The 21,283-nt window shown below is 38.0% G+C and overlaps 1 protein-coding gene across 3 annotated transcripts in view; it reads right to left on the bottom strand.

The window, feature by feature from the left end:
* Nucleotides 1-21,060, bottom strand: part of DHRS9 (dehydrogenase/reductase 9) — a 36,255-nt gene extending 15,195 nt beyond the window's left edge. Inside the window, exons 1-4 of one of the 3 annotated variants that reach the window (XM_037850223.1) lie at nt 20,852-21,060; nt 10,242-10,327; nt 8,464-8,602; nt 764-1,135 (exon numbers count right to left, since the gene is read on the bottom strand). In XM_037850223.1, the coding sequence (XP_037706151.1) occupies nt 764-1,076 (313 nt within the window). In that variant the 5' untranslated portion in view covers nt 1,077-1,135; nt 8,464-8,602; nt 10,242-10,327; nt 20,852-21,060. Of the gene's footprint in view, nt 1-763; nt 1,136-8,436; nt 8,603-10,241; nt 10,328-20,851 lie in introns of those variants that run through there. The other 2 variants (XM_037850222.1, XM_037850224.1) reach the window with 2 other exon arrangements.
* Between the last annotated feature and the right edge of the window lie 223 nt (nt 21,061-21,283).

Below are 21,283 nucleotides of genomic sequence, written 5' to 3'. Positions count from 1 at the left end.
TTGATGAAAAATTTAATCATTCACTTGGGTTTTCTTTAAATGGCAGGAAATCTCTAATATTATTAAAGATATTTGGAATTTAAGCATTAAAAATTATCTGGAGCCTTATCAAATCATTGCTTTTGAGGTTCAGAGTCTCAAGTCTATGATGAAGATGTGATAGAGAAAAACCAAATACCTTTTTTTTTACTTTGTGCTCCCAAATATCTTCATCCATGCGAAGGTTTCAAACTTCATTCAAAGCCAATAAAAGTCCCCTAGCTCAGAATGCAGCCGTCTAAGCTGAATCCAATGCAGAGCGAGTATCCGATGACTCACTACTCTACCATGACCACCCAAGACACAACTCAATTTCTCACACCACTTTCTCTTTTGCAATGAAAACATATGAGGTCTGGAACTACTGTGCAGTGAGAAGAGGGTCCCAGTTATCCAGATGGCAAGTTGGGGACTGCTCCCATATTCTGTAGATTTTATCCCTAAATTCTTTGGTGGTGTATGTGGCAAGGGTAGGACCTTATCAGAGAAGAATCAGGAAGGGCAAACCTTGATCTCAGTTCTAAATTCACCCACTGGGACTTAAGACTGCAGGTAACTTGGGCTGTGTCTTTCTTGTGCACAGAGAGCCTGAGACTCGGTAATACTCGGAAGCTATCCTGACATGGAAGAAGTACACAGCTGGTATTTAGGAGACATTTGTTTAAAGGTCGTATTCATTTAGTAGTAGCTTTGGTCCCCCCAGCCCCTCCACTGCATGACTCACCTTTGTCCCCCACTAGATCCCTCACCCACTGGGCAGTCCTCTTGACGTTTTCTGGGTCTGTTACATCTAGAAGCACGGTGTGAAGCCTCACTGAGGTTTCTGCCTTTAAAGCTGCTGATCCTGATTCAGTCAGACAGGCAGCAATTACACGAAATCCTTTTTTATCAAAAGTTCTGGCTGCCAAGTTTCCAAAGCCCGTGTCACACCCAGTGATGAAAATGTACTTATCAGTGATGTCTGCAATCTTTAGTTGTCCTTTGTAATTCCACAGAATGCCACAGAAGATCAGGAGGGCTAACATCCAGAGGAGCATCTTTTTTTTTCCTGTGTGCAACAGGGATACTCCTTTCTCATACAATAAAAGATGGTGTCCTGCATATTGAAAATTAGAAAGAAAATTCAGATTAGAACTCCCAAGGCTTTATAATCCAGGATTGATGAACTTGAGATATTTTAATGTATTCTGAGTGGAAAACAAAAGGGCAGAAGACAGTAACTCTTATTTGGTTGGTTGTTGAGAAGAGGACCACTTAATGCTAAACAGCTCCTCTAAAGTAATGCAAAATCTAGCCAAGTAATATTCAGATAAATCACATGGAAGAGGGGTAGCCATTTCAAAGCTAATGGAGGCCATTGGGTTGATGTGAACATTTGGAATTGTGTGGCATTGGTTTCACGTGTGAATTAGCTATCTGAAAGAGACAATCTTACCTTTGGCTACTTCCTAAAATTCATGCTCAGAATAGTCTCATAATCTATCAGGAAAGCCTTCTTAGACCAAAAGGGGGAAGAGAAATGAAATAAAATAGAGTTTCAGTGGCTGAGAGATTTCAAATAGAGTTGTAAGGTCATTTTGGAGTTTATTCTTATGCATTATATAGATATCCCTTTGTAATTTTTAGTGTATTGGAATAGCCAGAAGGAAATACGTGAAACTGTTGAACAGTAATCCAGTAGCCTTGATTCCTGAAGATGATTATATAACTCTTAAGGTGTGACTGTGTGACTGTGAAAACTTTGCAACTGACACTCCCTTTATCCATTGTATGGACAGATGAGTAAGAAAACAAAAACAAAAAATAGATAAATAAGAGGGGGGGATAAGAAGTATGGGATGTTTTTGGTGTTCTTTTTTTATTTTTATTCTTATTTTTATTTTTTTTGGAGTAATGAAAATATTCAAAATGTGATTGTGGTGATGAATGCACAACTATATGATGATACTGTGAACCATTGTACACTAGATGAGTATCTATAACTCAATAAAATTGCATTTAAAAAAGAACTCTTTCAGGAAATGTAGTTCTATGCTAATTGTTCTGCCAGACTCCCAATTATTTTCAGATTGTTGGGATAAGGAGAGTGTTTTGGTCTTGCCACTAAGAAAATATTTCCAACTTGTTTCCCATTTTCTTATTTTAAATAGGTTACTGTTATCCTTCAACCCAACTCTTGGTCCATCACATCTGAAATTGGAGAGAATTAAGGTGTGAGGCCACCTGAGAGAGGGTGAGATAAACAAGAAGAGACTGAGAGAGAGATGATGGTCAAGGCATGTAACCCAAACCAGAATCCAAGATCCTCAAATTCTGTCCTCTCAGGGCACCAGCCTCCTGTGAGAAAAAAGAGTGACATCTATGGAGGATAAAGAAAAGCAAATCCATACTTTGAAACTGTGATGTTTTGATCACAAGTATGGCAGAACCATCTGTGTGGCTGCCCCTGAGCAAAACAGGCCTGCAGATCTTTGGTGCACAGCAGTCTGCCTGACCTAGGCAGCTAATGTTTAACCTATTGTCTTTGTAAGCCAGTAAAGAGAAAAAGGGTAAATCGACCTTAAAATGTAACTTTAAAACAATGGGAAGCAGGCAGGAGGTGAGAGGCTCCTGGTCTCACAAAAGGGCAACAATGTTAATCTAGTCTACCTGCTTCCTGGCCCCTAAGTGGTAACACTCTTGTGGTTATTTACAAAGCCCCATCCTATAATTCTTTCCTTCCTGCACCACCTCCATGTCATAGTGACTTGTTCCCGCGTCTATGCTCCCCCACCCTTAGGAATGCCTTTGTCTGAAACCCTTATAAATGGCTTGCTGTCCTCTTTGCATTGCGTGGTTGACTTCCCTGCGAATGTGATGCTCGCCCAGCCTGAGAGAGCTGTCATGATTTCATCACGACTTCTCACCCTGTAAGTAAGCCCTGAATAAAAGTCCATGTATCAGAAAATGTCTTCTTTGGCCTCTGGACTGGCATGGCCCTCATGGGCTGCGACAATCTGGAAAACTAATTTTGCCAGGGCTGCTGGCAGTCTGGGCCCTAAAACTGTAAGAATTAGATTAAGTTTAGCTTGCACACAGGGCAGGAGCAGTTTGGAGGTTGGCAGAGGGTTAAGAAGCCAAGCCATAATTGGTGGCTGGTCCTTCTGTTTATCCGCCCACTGTCCTTGCAAGGTGGAGACTCAGGGGTAGAGGTTCCTAAACTAGCTTCATAACTTGTTACGAAACTAGCTCAAACTGGCTCTGCAGTTAAGGAACAAAGGAAAGAGTCCTGGGCATAACAATTATAGTCAGGGGTGGAGACTTGTTAAAAATGTTTCTTGTTTCAAGTGTTTCAAGTTCACCTGGGAGACTTATTTTGAATGTTTCAAATTTGCTCAGGCTGCATGTTTCAAATTTGCATGGCTAGTTAGGCCTGTCGAATAGAATGCAACCTCTGGTGTATCCAGCCACTGGAGAAACAGGGAAGGGACTTCAGAGTTAGGCGTAGGGAATAAATAGTGCTGGGTCTATTGTTCTGGGTGCCAAACCCCCAAATTTTGGTTGCGTGCCTGTTCTTGCAAGATCGTGAATAAATTCCTTTCTTCTCCACAATTGGGTGAGTGTTTACGCCTTTTTAGATATAGTGTTTGTTTCTCACAATTCTTGGGGGCTCGTCCAGGATCTGAAGCATTGAGGAGGACCCGCAGTGTTTGTTTCTCACAAAACCAAGTGTGCAGAGGGCTTTCTTTTCCTTCAGAATCCTGAGCCTGTGTTTCCACTCAGCACAGATCTCTCTGACTGTGGGAAGGGTGTCCTGGAAAGAGCAAGCTGACCAGTAGGAGAAAGCAAACGAGAGCCCATGGGCATTTGTCCAGGCCATGTGCTGGGGCAGCCTCAGGTCTGAACATCTTTGTGCCCTGCATCCACCTAACCCCGCATCCACCTGAGGGAAGGAGACCATCTGGATGGAGGAGCAGCCTATGCTGCTCTCTCAGCCCTGTGGGAGGAAGAGGTGCCAAAGGAAACACTGCCTGTGGGAAAGACATTGCCTTCCCTCAGCAGCCGGAAAGTGCCCTCACTTTGCCCTATTCTCACAATGTCTTTACCCTGGATCCTGACACACCTTATGATCAAGAGGGGCCTTGAGTGCCTCACAGAGGACAAGTGACTGGGCCTGAGTGAAGCTCAGTCCTTGTGGATGCTTCTGTGTCATGGCTGTTCATGGAAACTGTGATCAAAGTGTACCTGCAAGGCCAAGCCATTCTATAAACTTTGTTTGGACTTTATTTTCTTACAATCATTTCCTGGATTTCCCTTTAAAAAATGTTTTTTTCCTTTGAAATAGTTTTTAAATTGTTCATTTATTCTGCTTATAAAAGTAACTTAAAAATTAAATTAGCTAATACAGAAAAATCTGTCTTAATATTTTGGCATATATTCCTCCAGTTTTTTTTTTTTTTTTTTTTTTTTTTTTTTCTGCATGTGGGGATATTTCTTTCTATAATAAGGAATATAAACATACTGATCAATATATATGCAATTTGATTTCTGTTCCTATGTAAGGAACAGATTATTTCACATAAAAACCAATTCAATGTAATATATCTTCTTTGCCTCTTAAGGAAATTTTGTGCTTTGCTTTCATTTTTCCCACAAATGATCTATAGCTAAAGAAAGGTAAGGGAATTGTCAGCTGATAAAAATTAGACCAGAGAGAAAACCTAAAATATGGTAGATTTGGAGAAACTAGTTCATTCTTGAGGTATAGCTGTGATTATTTCTAAAGCAGTCAAGTTTTTAGACTACATTGAGGCCTCCATATGATTAATAATTTCGTATAATTTTCCCAAATCTTTACTGTGTAGGAATTATTGATTTGTGGCATATCAATGATGTAGCAAGATTTCTCCTTCTCAAAAACACTAAAAATGTATAATTATGGGGGGGATATAACTATTCTTTTGCAAAATGACATATTTAGACATTTTAAAGAAATTATATAATTATAAATTCTCTTAGTGTAGTGTTTTGTTCAAGACTGGTCTCAACAAATGATTTCTGAATGACAAAATGTTTAATTTACTCCCTGAATCTAGAATGGACTCTGTAGCTTTTATTGTGATCCAAACTTCCATGTGAATTATTTTAAGGAGGGAAATATTTGTGGAGTTTAATGTTCCCTAGATCAGAGAATGGAAATAAGTGGAAACTTTTTGTGTGGTCATGTTATGGCAGGGGCAAGCAGGAGGGGAGGAATAATAATGATGATGATGATAATAATAATAATAATAATAATATCTGCTTACACTTACAAAGCCCTCTACACTGCACTTTTGCCTATAGGTCTCATTTGATCCTCTCAATAGCCTTGTTAGGTAGAGTGAGGATTTTACTTATCTCATTTTATAGAAGAAGAAACAGGCTCAAAGAAACAGCGATTTGCCCAAAGCCACGTAATTGGCAGATCTGGTGTTTAAATGTGGTTTTCTTTTCAACTCTGTTAAAATGCCTCTGGGGGATTCCTATGTTCTTCCATGGCAGGACCAGGAGAGAAAGGCACTGGATCCTGGAATGCCTGTGTGCTGAGTGGCAGTTGAGCAGTGTTTAAGCTGAGCCGATAGAGACAACACATTGCACCTAACTCTTGGAAGCTGAGAGGCTGGGATAAAAGTCCCCTGCCCAAAAGCAATAGGTGGCATCTGGAACAGCTCTTGCTACGTGGTCATCTCCGTTCATGGTCTCCTCTGCTCTATGTCTGGCAGAATTCCCAGAGAGAGGAAAAGTGGGCAGGGTTCAGGGGGAAGGGAAGTAACAAGGAAGGTAGGTTCTGTGTCCTGTGTATGAAAATGGATTACTATGGCCAATATAGAAGGTCTTCTTTATAATTCAATGCATTTTATTTCAGGAATTAAAACAAAATTCTCACCTCTCAGGTAGTTGTGGTAATGACAGTCATTTACATCTAGAACAACCTCCTCAAAAATATATAGTTCAAGAAGAATAAATAAAACCACTTACAATCCATGCCTCTGTCAAGACAGACAACCCTAAAATTTCAAGTTATCTTATTGAAAAAATAAGTGAATATAGCATGGATAAATGAAGACAGATTTTGCACCATCAGAAAGGGGAGTTACAAATACAGAAAAAGGAGACTCAGACGAACCCTGTGGAGGTGGATTAGAATTGGAGGACTCAGTGTGAGCTCTATAGCTACGGAGACATAGATATAGGTAAATATTTATCTATTTCTAAATATTACTCAATGATCTAGAAGCTATGAAACTCCAACAGCAGTAAATACACCAAGGGCTTAAATCTTGATTTCTAAATATCCGGTTTGATTAAAGGATCCTTGAAAAACTAATTTCAGGAGTGGGGCTTAGGAAAGTACAACATGAACTTGGAATATTTTGTGCTACAAAGTAAGGAAGTGCTCAAAGAATGTTGCAGACAAATCAAAAGTACATAGGAGTCAGCATTAAGGGGCTTATTTTGGCCAAGTACAGAACAATCTGATCATCAAAACAAGTAATGATAATAATGGATTATAACCCATTGAATGAAATATGAATCTATGAGTCCATTCTATAAAGAAAGAAAAGACAAAGAAAGAAAGAAAAGGAAAAAGAAAGAAAGAAAGGTGAAGTGGAGACTTTTCCTTAGAGTTGAATGCCAACTAATAAACATAAAAGGAATGATGGGATTAGAAAATCACTATTTGGCAACTAAAAGAGTAATAATTGCTTCAAGCGAGAATGATCAATGCTAAAGCTATGTGGGTGAAATTCTGAAGAGAGACAATATTTATGGAATCTCAAAGAATGCCCCCACAAGATCCTTACTAATTAAAAATAAAAACGGTAATTTCATAGTGAAGAAATAGAAATTCACAGTGACTTAATGCCTAGTACATAGGCATTATCAAGAACTCTGACAGATACCACCTAATTAAGTGATCAAAATTAACATCAACAGTTATGGGAAAACCAACATGTGCCTCCTGATAAGGTGCACTGAGAAGAACACAGCAGCACTTTTGTGCATGACTGAAGCTAATCATGGGGAAACATGAAAATTCTATGAAATACATGGCCTGTGCTTTTCAAAAATGTCAGAGTCATGAAAGACAAAGATGGGGAACTGTTCCAGATTAAAGGAGGCTAAAGAGATATGACAACTAAATGCAACATGTGATCCTGGCCAGGAAAAAGTTTTTTTTTTTTCTTTTGCGATAAAGAAAATTACTAGCTCAACTAGTGAAATTTGATTAAGAGTATGTCAGATAAATAATATTGCATTAATATTAAAACCCCTGTTTTGATAATTGTACAATGATTATATTAAAAACTTCTTGCTTTTTAGGAAATATACACTGGAGTATTGAAAAATTATGGAACATCGTATCTTCAACTTATTCTTAAATAATTCAGAAAATAATAATATGTATATAAATACACACACACACACACACACACACACACACAGGGAATGAGAATGCTAATGTGGTAAAATGCCACTTTTTGGAGAATCTTGGTTGAACTACTCCTGTAACTTTTTTTATAAATTTGAAATTATTTCAAAATAAAAAATTAAAATTAGCAAGGGGAAGAAAACATTTTTCTGAGAAAAGTCTTCACTAGTCTGCTTTGTGTTCCATGCACAAAATAAATAAGAACTCCTGAGACTTTGGAGTCTAGTGAACTTGGGCACCAACCTATTTGCCTTCTACTCTTTGGTAAGCTCAAGTCTACATCCGCTGGAGAAACGCAAAACCTTAAACCAAAGAAGCCAGTCTCTCTCTGCCCTCCTCCTCTTCTCCAACTCCCTCTCAACTTCCTCCTTCCCTAACCAAACCCATTTTACCCTGGTGATACGCAAATGGAGAGGGTTCTTTTTGTTGTTATTGACAACGGCTCACATTAAAATTTGCTGTTGTCCTCATAGTTACAGCTCTGGATTGAGGGTCATCTTTAGATGCTGGTGTCCAGCCTGGGGCCTGAATCCTAGCGACTATCAACAGTATCTTAGAGTTCAGAAAAGCCTATCCTTATCATAAATGTCATTGTCCAAATTGCTGGTTCTTCTTCAATCACTAAAGTTCACATTCTTCTAGGTCACAGAACCAAGTTGGTCACAGAACCAAGTAAGCCACAAACCAGCATATACAACTTTGACCGCTAGTGGTATTTCAGCCAAAAGAGCCGGGAGAGACATTGGGAACATGACCTGTACGCAGAGCAGGTTGATGGCCTATTGGTTCATTGACCGCTGAGAAGTAAATGAGTAACAGCAACTAACTGGGCTGGCTCAACACACTCTACTCCCTGTGGTCACCTCCACATGAGTCCCTGGACCCAACGATTCAGAGACCCAGGGCATTGACCTTAGTTGCTTGTGTATTTTAGTTTGTCTCACCATGAACTGCTTAGTAGGGGAGCATACCTCTTGGCTAGAGGCAGTAATGCAGGGGTAAGGAGCCCAGGCCTCAGAATCAGACAGAGGTTCAATCCCTGCTCCTTCAATCGCCATCTGAGGATCCTTGTGCAAATCACTTATCCTTCCTGAGCTTCCATTTTCCCATCTGTAAAGTAGAGGTAATAACACCTACCTTAGATAGTAGCTCATGAAATTAAGTGACTTAATGCTTAGTGCATAGGAAGAACTTTATTGTCATTATGGCAGGATCCATTGCTCTCACTTTGTGAGGCACCTGCTGATGGCAATCTAGAGCAGAGTTTCTCACCCTCAGCACTTTTGATATTTGGGGCTGGATAATTCTTTGTTGTGGGGTGTATTGCAAATGTTTAGCAGCATCCCTGGCTTCTACTCATTAGATGCCAGTAGCACCCCCACCCCCAAGTTGTGATGATCAAAAATGCCTTCAGTCATTACCAAATGTCCCCTGGATGGGGGAGTGGGGTGGGGGCAGGGGCAAAATTGCCCCCAGTTGAGAACCACTGGCCCAGAGCTTCCTTTTCTTGGGGTTCCAAGACTTCATAACACCCAGAACTACTGTGCAGGAAACTTGGTCATTGTTTCCTTGGTAGTGCATACAGATAAGTATTTATTTTTTATGGCCTTCCCAGAAAATTTTAAGTTACTTATAAAACTGCAAGTTTTAATTTTATGTTTTTAAAATGCCTTTTTGGCATCTGGAAGACAAGAGGCAATGAACAAAGCCTAATTTATATATGACACCATTGTGAATTTAGAAATTATCAAATTAGCACTCAGCATTTGCAAGGCTCAGATTCTGGCTGAGCCTTTTGAATTTGGGTCACTATGGGCTCCTCTGGGAGTGTCCTTCAGGTGGTCAGATGATGCTACAGAATCCAGAATTGTTTCTAGAAAATCCATGGACCTCAGGATTCTCCATGGACTAAGTCAGGTAAGAACGGTAGAATAGCTATGGTTTGTTGAGTGCTCACCATGTTCTAGGCCCTCTGCTGGGATCTATAAATATTTATCTCATCTAAGCCTCATAACACAATTATCTTCACTTTATAGATGAGAAACAAATTCACAAAGTCAAGGTAATTGGCCCATTAAACAGTTCACAGTGGTACTTCTGGGACTGGTAACCCACGCAACTCTGATTCCAAATCCAAGTTTTTAATCCCTATCCTCTACTGTCTCCTGGATTCCCATTCAACTCCAGGAATTTGGGCTGTGCAAACTTTTCTACACCACTTAATACTACACCACTACACACTTAATGGATTTAGCAGTTGCTCAATAAATGTTGTACAAGGAAAGAAGGACTAGAGGAAGGGAAGAATGAAGTTTCCACTCTAGTTCCAGGATACTGGTGAAAACTGGATTAATCTTTGAGCCTTCAGAATCACTGGGGCAAAATGATAATAGTAATTATACTAACATAATATCCACGCTTCCAATTTAGATAATTATAAAAATTTTGAAGAGTGTTCATGTACTGAAAATATTTCCATGAGCTAAACTAGGAATTATACCAATTTGTAAAAGTGACTTGCACAAGGTCATTTGCTAGAGAGTGGCTAGAACAAAACTTAGATCCCTGGACTACACTGTGTAAAAAGAGAAGGAAGACTGAAAAGAGATAAACAGTCTTATAAGTCAATAGGAGCAACTAAAACCTTTATCAAAATTCTCTATCACGCTACAGAAATTCAACAGGAACCAAGAAAGGAGAACTAATCTCTTTCATTTGCCATGCAGCATGCTCAAGAGCAACCACCTACCAGCAGCCGTAGAAAAACATTGCAATTTGATTGCAGTCCTCGCCCACTTCTGCTTCTTTCAAATTTCTCTTCCTGGGTCTCTTTTCCTAGTAAGAAAATTAAAATAAGGTTATTGATTTCACTTCTCTTATTCACCTACCTCTGCTCCTTAGGAAAAAAAACAGTTAAAAAAAAGATTAGACAATAATGTTTCAGTGTCATTGCAAGGCATAACACTTATGAGAAATATAGAGTTCTTTCTAGATATTTCCTTTCACACCTCTTCATTTTCTTTCTGCATGAATCTACAAAGGGCTTCCTTTTAGAAAGTAGTCCTAAAACTAGTCAGTCGCTCTGGTAGGAATTTGTAAAATCTTTATTTACTTTGAATTCATTGCACTCATGAGCTGAATTGAATCAGTATCAAAGTTATTTATCAAAATACATAAACTACTGCATTTAGCAATAGCTTTTTAAAATGTTCTCTTTCGGGGGTTCTCTTGCACAAGCTTTCTTAATACCAACAGAGTCTGAACATATATGTCCCTTGTACATTTAAATATTATAAACCTGGTTAACTTAAACTGAATCCTGTTTTTATTTTTACCTTTATACTGAAGTAAAACATTCTGTTTTTTTTAAGAGAAGTTATCGGTTTATAGAAGAATCATGCATGAAATACAGCATTCCCATATACCACCCTATTATTAACACCTTGCTTTGATATGGTACATTTGTTACAAATGATGAAAACACAGTTGTATAATTGTACTATGAACTATATAGTATCTGGTTTAACTTAATATTCAGTTTGTGTTGTGCAGTTCCATGGATTAAAATTTTTTTTGTTCTAGCAACACATATACAACTTAAAATTTCCCATTTTAACCATATTCAAATATATAATTCAGTGCTGTCAATTACATTCTCAATGTTGTGCTGTCACCACCATCCTTTACCAAAACTTTACAACCAACCCAAATAGAAACTCTGTATGTTTTAAGCATTAACTCCTTATTCCCCTCCGCCACCCCAAATCCTGGTAACCTATATTCTAGATGCTGATTCTATTAGTTTACTTATTCTAATTATTTCATATCAGTGAGATCATAAAATGCTTGTCCTTTGGTGTCTGGCTTATTTCACTCAACTCATGTCTTCAAGGTTCATTCATGTTTTTGCATGTATCAGAAATTTCATTCCTTTCTATGGCTGAATAATATTCCATTGTATACACATACCACATTTTGCTTATCCATTCATTGGCTGATGGACACTTGGGTTGCTTCCATCTTTTAGCAATTGTGAATAATGCTGCTATGAACATGGGTGTGCAAATATCTTTTTGAGTCCCTGCTTTCAATTCTTTTGAGTATATACCTAGAAGTGGGATTGCTGGGACATATGGTCATTCTATATTTAGCTTTCTGAGGGACCGCCAAACTGTCTTCCACAGCAGCTACACCATTTTACATTCTGTGCCAGTTTGAATGTATTGTGTCCCCCAAACGCCATTATCTTTGATGTAATCTTGTGTGGGCAGATGTTATCAGTGTTGATTAGATTTCTTTGAGTGTTTCTTTGGAGATGTGCCCCACCCAGCTGTGGGTGATGACTCTGATTGGATAATTTCCATGGAGGTGTTGCTCCACCCATTCAGGGTGGGTCTAAGTTGAGTCACTGGAGCCATATAAATGAGCTGACAGACAAAGAGAACTCAGTGCAGCTGTGAGTGTTGTTTTGAAGAGGAGCTACAGCCAAGAGGGGCACTTTGAAGAAAGCACAGGAGCTGCAGATGAGAGACAGTTTGAAGACGGCCATTGAAAGCAGATTCTTGCTCCAGAGAAGCTAAGAGAGGACAAATACCCCAAGTGCAACTAAGAGTGACATTTTTGAGGAACTGCAGCCTAGAGAGGAACATCCTGGGAGAAAGCCATTTTGAAACCAGAACTTTGGAGCAGATGCCAGCCACGTGCCTTCCCACCTAACAGAGGTTTTCTGGACACTATTGACCATCCTCCAGCGAAGGTACCCGATTGCTGATGTGTTACCTTGGACACTTCATGGCCTTAAGACTGTAACTGTGTAACCAAATAAACCCCCTTTTATAAAAGCCAATCCATCTCTGGTGTTTTGCATCCCAGCAACATTAGCAAACTAGAACACATTCCAACAAAAAATGAACAAGTGTTCTTATTTTTCCACATCCTCTCCAAAGCTGTGATTTTCCTTTTTCAAAAAAATAGTAGCCATTCTAGTGCGTGTGAAATGTATTTTATTGTGGTCTTGATTTGATTTTTGTATATGGTGTGAGGTAAGTGTCCACCTTTATTCTTTTGCATATGGACATCGTTTTCCTAGCACCATTTGTTGAAGTGATTATTCTTTCCCAACTGAGTGGACTTGGCACCCTCATCAAAAAGCAGTTGGTCATAGATGTGGGGGTCTATTTCTGAATTCTCAGTTAGATCCCATTGGCTTATATGTCTATCTTTGAGCCAGTACCATGCTGTTTTGTTACTGTGGCTTTGTAATAAGTTTTAAGATTGGGAAGTGTGAGTCCTCCAACTTTGTTCTACTTTTTCAAGATGGCTTTGACTATTCAACACCCTTTACCATTCCAAGTATATTTGATGACTAGCTTTTCCATTTCTGCAAACAAAGCTGTTAGGGGCATTGAATCTGTAAATTACTTTGGATAGAATAGACATATTAACAATATTTAGTCTTTCAAGCCATGAACATGCAATATCCTTCCATTTATTTAGGCCTTCTTTGATTTCTTTTAGCAATGTTTTATAGTTTTTCTGTGTACAAGTCCTTTATATCCTTGGTTAGATTTATTCCTAGATACCTGATTCTTTTAGTTGCTATTGTGAATGGAATTCTTTCTTGATTTCTTCTTCCAATTGTTTACTACTTGTGGATAGAAACACTACTGATTTTTGGGTGTTGATCTTGTACCCTGCCACTTCACTGAATCCATCTATAGCTCTAGGAGTTTTGCTGTGGGTTTTTCAGAATTTTCTGTAATATAGGATCATGTCATCTGCAAATAGTGAAAATTTTACTTCTTCCTTTCCAACTTCAATGCCTTTTATTTCTTTTTCTTGCCTAATTACTCTGGCAAGAACTTTCAGTACATTGTTGAATAACAGTGATGACAGTGGGCATCTTGTCTTTTTCCTGATCTCAGAAAGAAAGGTTGCAGTCTTAAGTAGGATGTTAGCTGTGGGTTTTCCATGTTGGGGAAATTTCTTCTATTCCTAGTGTTGTAAGTGTTTTTATCAAAAAGTAGTGCTGGGTTTTGTCAAATACCTTTTCTATATCAATTGAGATGATCATGTGATTTTCCCCTTTGTTCTGCTTATGTGGTGTTATTACATTAATTGATTATCTTATGTTGAACCACCTTGCATACTGGGATAAATCCCAGTTGACCATGATATATAATTCTTTTAATGTGCTGTTGGATTTGGTTGATAGTATATTGTTGAGGATTTTTCCATCTATATTGTAAAAGATATTGGTTTATAATTTTCTTTTCTTGTGGTATCTTTATCTGGTTTTGTTATGAGGATAATATTGGCCTCATAGAATGTAGGGAGTGTTCTTTCTTCTTCAAGTTTTTGGAAGAGTTTGAGCAGGATTGGTGTTAATCCTTCTTGGGATATTTAGTAAAATTCCACTATGAAGCCATCTGGTCCTGGACTTTTCTTTGTTGGGAGGTTTTTGATTACTGATTCAATCTCTTTACTAATTATTGGTTTGTTAAGATCTTCTATTTCTTCTTGATTTAGTGTAAATAGTTTTTGTATTTCTAGGAATTTGTTCATTTCATCTAGGTTATCTAATTTTTTGGTGTGCCATTGTTCATAGTATCCTCTTATAGTCCCTTTTATTTCAGTGGGGTCAGTAGCAATGTCCCCCTTTTCATTTCTAAATTTAGTCATTTGTTTCCTCTCTTTTTCTTCATCAGTCTAGCTAAAAGTTTGTTAATCACATTGAACTTTTAAAAGAACCAACTTTGGGATTTTTTAATTCTCTCTTTTTTTTTCTGTTTTATTTATTTCTGCTCTAATCTTTGTTATTTTCTTCCTTCTGCTTGCTTTTGGTCTTGTTTTCGCTTCTTTTTTTAGTTCTTCCAGTTTTGAGGTTAGGTCTCTAATTTGAAATCTTCTTTTTTAAATGTCAGAATTTAGAGCTATAAATTTCCATCTGAGCACTGCATTTGCTGCATCCTGTAAGTTTTTGTATGCTCTATTTTCATTTTCATTCACTTCAAGATATTTCCTAATTTCCCTTGTTATTTTCTCTTTAACCCAATGGTTAACAGTATGTTGTTTAATTTACACACATTTGTGACTTTTCCATTTCTCCCTTCTTAATGATTTCTAATTTCATTCCATTGTGGTTGGAGAAGACATATTGTATGATTTCAATATTTTTTAATTTATTGAGACTTTTTTTGTGACTTAAGCTATGGTGTATCTTGGAAAATGATCCATGTGCATGTGACAAGAATGTGTATTCTGTTTTTGTTGGGGGAATTGTTCTATATATGTCTGTTACGTCTAGTTGGCTTAGAGTATCATTCAAGTCTTGTATTTCCTTATTGATCTTCTGTCTAGATGTTCTTTCCATTGTTGAAAGTAATAGTAAAGTCTCCTACTATTAATGTAGAACTGTGAATTTCTCCCTTCAAATCTGTCAGTATTTGCTTCATATATTTTGGGGCTCTGCTGTTAGGTACATATATATGTATAACTGTTATATCTTCTTGTTGAATTGGCCCCTTTATCATTATATAATGACTGGCTTTGTCCCTCCTAACTGCTTTTGACTTAAAGTCTATTTTATCTGATATTAGTATAGCCATTCCAGCTCTCCTTTGGTTACTATTTGCATGGTATATTTTATTCCATTCTTTCACTTTCAATGTGTTTATGTTTTTGAAGTTAAGGTGAGTCTTCTGCTTTCGGTTTTGTTTGCTTTTCTTTTTTTAGTTCTTACAGTTCTGAGGTTAGGTCTCTGATTTGAAATCTTCCTCTTTTTAAAATGTCAGCATTTAGAGCTATAAACTTATTCTTATAGTTGGGTTATGCTTTTTATCCATTCTGCCAGTCTCTGCCTTTTGACTGCAGAGTTTAATCCATTTATATTTAAAGTCACTACTGATAACACAGGGCTTTCTTCTGCCATTTGGCTATTTAGTCTTTGAAAATATTACATCTGTTTTGTCCCTCAATTCCTCCATTAATGCCTACTTTCATACTTATTTGATTTTTTGAATTGTACCATACTGAGTCCCTGTGCTGGTTTGAATGTATTATGTCCCCCAGAAAAAGCCATATTCTTTGATGCAATCTTGTGGGGCAGATGTATCAGTGCTAATTAGATGGGAATCCTTTGAGTGTTTCCATGGAGATGTGACCCACCCAACTGTTGGTGATAATTCTGATGAAATAATTTCCATGGAGGCATGGCCCCACCCATTCAGCATTGGCCTTGATTACTGGAGCACTATATAAGCTCAGATAGAAGGAGGGAGCTTGCTATAGCCAAGAGGGACACTTTGAAGAACACACTGGAATGGATAGAGGAGCTTCAGCTTACAGAGACATTTTGGAGACGGCCTTTGAAAGCAGACTTTTGCTCCACAGAAGCTAAGAGAAGACAAATGCCCCAAGAGCAACTAAGAGTGACATTTTTGAGGAGCTGAAGCCTAGAGAGGAATGTCCTGGGAAAAAAGCCGTTTTAAAACCAGAACTTGGAGCAGATGCCGGCCATGTGCCTTCCCAGCTAACAGAGGTTTTCCAGACATGATTGGCCATCCTCCAGTGAAGGTACCCAATTGTTGATGTGTTACCTTGGACATTTTATGACCTTAAGACTGTAAATGTGTAACCAAATAAACCCCCTTTTATAAAAGCTGATCCATCTTTGGTGTTTTGCATTCCAGCAGCATTAGCAAACTAGAACAGTCCTTTTTCATTTCTATCTGGATATATTTTTCATATATTTTCCCTGTGGTTGCCATGTGATTAAAATTTAACATCCTAAATATATAGCAATCCTGTTTGATTTGATACCAACTTAATTTCAATAGCATACACATACACTGTTCCTATACCCTCCACCCCCACCTTTTTTTTTTGTACTTATTACAAGTTATATCTTTGTACATTTTATGTTCAAAGCCATAGATTTATCACTACTTTCTATGTGTTTGCATTTTAGAATCCATAGGAAGCAAGACATGGAGTTACATACCAAAAATTACAATACAATAGTGCTGGCATTTATAATTAAGCAAATGGTTACCTTTACCAGAAATCTTTTTTTATGCCACTTTGAAGCACTGTGTAGTGTCCCTTCCTTTCAGTTTGAAGCTTTAGAGAAAGTCTAGGGATGATGACTCCCTCAGTGTTTTATTTTTAATATGGAAATGTCTTAATCTTGCCCTCATTTTTTTAATTCAGTTTTATTGAAATATATTCACATACCATACAATCATCTATGGTGTACAATCAACTGCTCACAGTATGATCATATAGTTATGCATTCATCACCACAATCTATTTTTGAACATTTTCCTTACATCAGAAAGAATCAGAATCAGAATAAAAAATAAAAGTAAAAAAGAACACCCAAATCATCCTCCCATCCCACTTTATTTTTCATTTAATTTTTGTCCCCATTTTTCCTCTCATCCTTCTATACATTAGATAAAGGGAGTGCGATCCACAAGGTCTTCACAATCACACTGTCACCCCTTGTAATCTACATTGTTATACAATTGTCTTCAGGAGTCCAGACTACTGGGTTGGAGTTTGGTAGTTTCAGGTATTTACTTCTAGCTATTCCAATACATTAAAACCTAAAAAGTGTTATCTATATAGTGCGTAAGAATGTCCACCAAAGTGACCTCTCGACTCCACTTGAAATCTCTCAGCCACTGAAACACCTCATTTTGCATCCCCCTTTTGATCAAGATGTTCTCAATCCCATGATGCTGGGTGCAGATGGATCCCTGGGAGTCATATTCTGCGTTGCCAGGGAGATTTACACTCCTGGGAGTCAGGTCCCATGTAGGGGGGAGGGCAGTGAGTTCACCTGCCGAGGTGAATCTTGCCCTCATTTTTGAAAGAAAGTCTCACCAGATATACAATTCTTTGTTGGCAATTGTTTTTTTCAGCACTTTAAGTAGGTATTTCAACTCACTGTCTTCTTGTCTCTATGGTTTCTGATGAGAAATTGACACTCTAATTGGGACTCCCTTTACATAACACATTGCTTTTCTCTTGTAGCTCTCAGAATTCTCTCCTCGTCCTCTGCATTTGACAGTTTGATCAGTGTGTGATGGGGCATATTTTTTTGTCAAGTTTATCCTGTTTGGTGTTCTCAGAGTTTCTTGGATGTGCATATTCATATCTTTTGCTAAGTTTGGGAAGTTTTCTGTCATTATCTCTTTGACTGTTCCTTCTGCCCCCTTCTCTCTTCCTTCTCCATCCAGGACCTCCATAATGTGTATATTGGTATGCTCAGTGGTGTCCCAGAGGTATCTTAGGCTATTTTTACTTTCTATAATTCTTTTCTTTTTTCTGTTCCTCAACCTGACTCATTTTAATTGTCTTGTCTTCGAGTTTTGATTCTTTCTTATGCCAGCTCCAATCTGCTGTAGAAACTCTCTTGGGAATTTTTTATTTCATTTATTGTGGTCTTTAACTCAGGTAGTTCTGCTTGGCTCCTTTTAAAAATTTCTATCTCTTTATTGAAATTTTCATATTGTTCATTCATTATTTTCCAGATATCCTTTAATTATTTCTCTGTATTTTCCTTCATTTCCTTGCGCATATTGAAGATTATTTTTTAAAACCTGTTGTCTGGTATGTCCACAGTCTGGTCTTCTTTGATGATGTTTTCTGGATTTTCTTCCTCTTCTTTGGATGGGCCATCACTTCCTATTTTTTTGTTTGTCTTGTAATATTTGTTGCATACTGTATATTTTAATATTTTAAAATGTTAACTCTGGGATTTATTTCCTGAGGTATCTGTTTCTTAAATTTGTAACAGCTGGTGATATGATAGAGATTGCCTTAAGTGTCAGCAGCTAAGAAAACCAAGTAAATCTAAGCAAAAAAATACCTCATTATCTTTGCAAATTGGCTTTGCATTGGCTGGTGCTCTCTGTTAGACTTCAGCTGTCCTATCAGGAAGGTAGCCTAAAGTGAATGTAAAGTATAGGATCTGAAGTAGTTAATCAAAAGTAGTGATCATCATTCAGCCCACACTCCCTCCCCACCCCAGATCTTGGGGAAGTGGATCTTTGTGCCCTTTTCTGGTGCCAGCAAGATACACCAGGCCCCTGCCCCACCACTGCCTGCTGTAAGAATGGGGGATGTGCACTGATGACTGTTACGCAGAAAGAGCAATTTACTGGTGTTTATTGTAATTTACCAGCCTCTTCTTCCCACTCTTCTCTGGGTGCTGTACAGTTTCCTAATGGATCCTGGGCTTTCAAAATAATTGATTCAGTTAGTTTCTGTCTGTTTAATAGTTATTCTGGTGAAGGACTGATTCTTGGAACTTTCTTCTCTGCCATCTTCGCACAATTACCTTCTCTGTTTCTTTTTAACTCTAGTAGCCTTTCAGAGATTTCTTCTGCACTTTTCTTTAAGCAAAAATAAACAGAAACTAATTCATATGAATAAAAATTGTTTCTATTTAAAAGAAAGTTCTAGTTGACAACCCAGAAATCTGAAATTTTTTTTTAAAAGGGAGCCAGGGGTCTCCACATGTAATGTGCATGTGTTAAGCAAAAAGTGCTCTTTTGAGGGTCTGATGATAAAAAGAATTCATTGAGATGGTATTCATCATCATGGGAATGTATGGTTCCTCACACAACAGGATGAAGGAGCTCCTTGACCACTTACCTGTCCCTTAAATCTCACTTCCCATGGAGCCATGGTCCATGCACTATGCTCCAGGAGGTGAGTGAGTGAGCCCTGGAGAAGCTGAGAGCTCCCTTTCTGCAGATTCGTCCTCACAGTCTCCTTGGAACAAAGCTCTCTCCCTCCTGGTTTAGGTGTGCCTGCCCACTCTTATAGGGAAGCCCTCTAAGACTTATGCTGGATTTATGCTTTGCATTTTTGGTTCTAAAAAAAAAATATCTTTAATTTTCTTTTGCCTTCCCTCAGAAACTTTCTTTTTAATTATAATTCACTGTAACATCCATAATTAAATATTCCCAGTTTCTCCTATGCTTATTTCGCTGATATACTTCTTGACGTTAGTGGTAGGTTAGGCCTAATTTTAAAAAACATGGTAAATTTATTTATGATCACTGAATAGAAACTCTCAACTGGAAAAGATTATATGTTATATTTTGATCATAGGTTGTAGTCACAAGGTTTTAAAGAAAGTGTAGAATATAGAGAATGCTATATATAGATGCAGAGTTTTGTTCAAATCTTTAATGTACTTCTTCCAGCAGCAGTTATTTGAGCAGAAGAAAAAGGTCTGACTTTTTTAAGACTGTAACTTAAGAAAGTGACATTTGCTTTAAAGTAAGGATTTTAATACCAATTCACATTTTTTTCCTGTTTGAAATATAAGAGGTAATGATACAAATATATGTATTTGTATTTAAACACTGAAGTTTGTTCTAAAACTTGTGCACACTTTTCAAATTTCCAAAAATACAATACGATGATTACACAACATTTAGCTTTCATTTTATGCAGCATTTAGCCAAGGGTATTTTTAATGCCCCTGATATTAGGATACATAAGGAAGAAACATTAAGATAAATAAAGTGTAATCCATACCCTTGAACTAATAGTCTAGTGGAGCATTTCATGGCAATTTGTATAATCCTAAACTGATTTTAAATTTCAAAATGTGTTTTATTTAAGTTTTGCTCCCAAGTGCAAAAAAGCAAGCCACTGAGAGAGACAGTCACAACCACCATTTGAATCACTGAGCCTTTAACTGGCGGGAAGAAATTGACTTTTCCCCTTTCCCATTGAATTTTGAGATCAAAGTAAAAACAGATTTTGCCACAGCCCATGGCCCAGCCCCTTTCAGGTGGAATATCAAACCATCATAAAGTGGGTAGTAAATATCTGAAGCAGGTTTATTACTCTCATCTCAGTATCGAGGGATCCAGTGTGCACTATAAGGAATTTCCCCGCTTTCTTATGGCCGAGAAGGCATTTTTCTCTCCTGGTTTAATGTGGGTGTGTGCATTCATGTAAACTGACATCTGATAATATTGATAAAGCAGGTAGACAAACACATCAGACCTGCAGCTGGTAGCAAATCTGTGGTTCCAGTAAGAAACTCATTTAAAATCCCTACTCTCCAATAGGAGAGATTAACAACTAAATGCAAATGTAACTGTGACTCTAGGGTGCAAAAGGAGCACTTCACACTGAGATTATTTCTACGGTGAGAAGGGCCTGTTCCCATCACTACCTTCTAAAATCTTCCTTTCTTTTTTAATAGCAACAATTGAACACAGCTTGAGACAACTTGATTAGTTACGAAAGAGAGAGGCATATCAAAGAAAGTTTGAAGACTGACACGGCAAACGAAGGAATAAATGACAAAACCCAGTTACCAGTTACCTTAAGAAAGCAGAACTGGGACGCAGACGCTGTCCTTGGGCGTACTGGCTTGATAGCGAGCTTCCTGGGTGCACAAGGGAAGGAAGGGCTGTGCCACCCCGACCGGCTCGATCCTTTTGAGGTCGAGGTGCCCGGGCTTCTGTGGGACTTGAGCACCCACATGTGTGAGGAGGCCTCACGTTCCCTCCTCGCCCGTGAGTCACGCCCGTTGTGACACTGGTGGTGACTAAACATGTCTTTAATGAGTGAAGGAAGCCAAGAGGCTGTGGGTCACGTGTTTCTGAAGGAATTGGCAGTATCTTTAGTAGATCTATATTTAGCAACTTTTAGAAGGAACTTAAAAATTATCAAAAACATTCCTTTAACTGGCAGTACAATCTCTTGACCAGATTTGGCAGCTGAAATAACGGAACATGGGAGCGTTTTGTAAAT

The sequence above is a fragment of the Choloepus didactylus genome, chromosome 9, assembly GCF_015220235.1.
Source record: "Choloepus didactylus isolate mChoDid1 chromosome 9, mChoDid1.pri, whole genome shotgun sequence".
NCBI classification, from domain to species: domain Eukaryota; kingdom Metazoa; phylum Chordata; class Mammalia; order Pilosa; family Megalonychidae; genus Choloepus; species Choloepus didactylus.
Note: the sequence above shows the minus strand (reverse complement) of the source record. Positions and strands in the feature narration are given on the sequence as shown.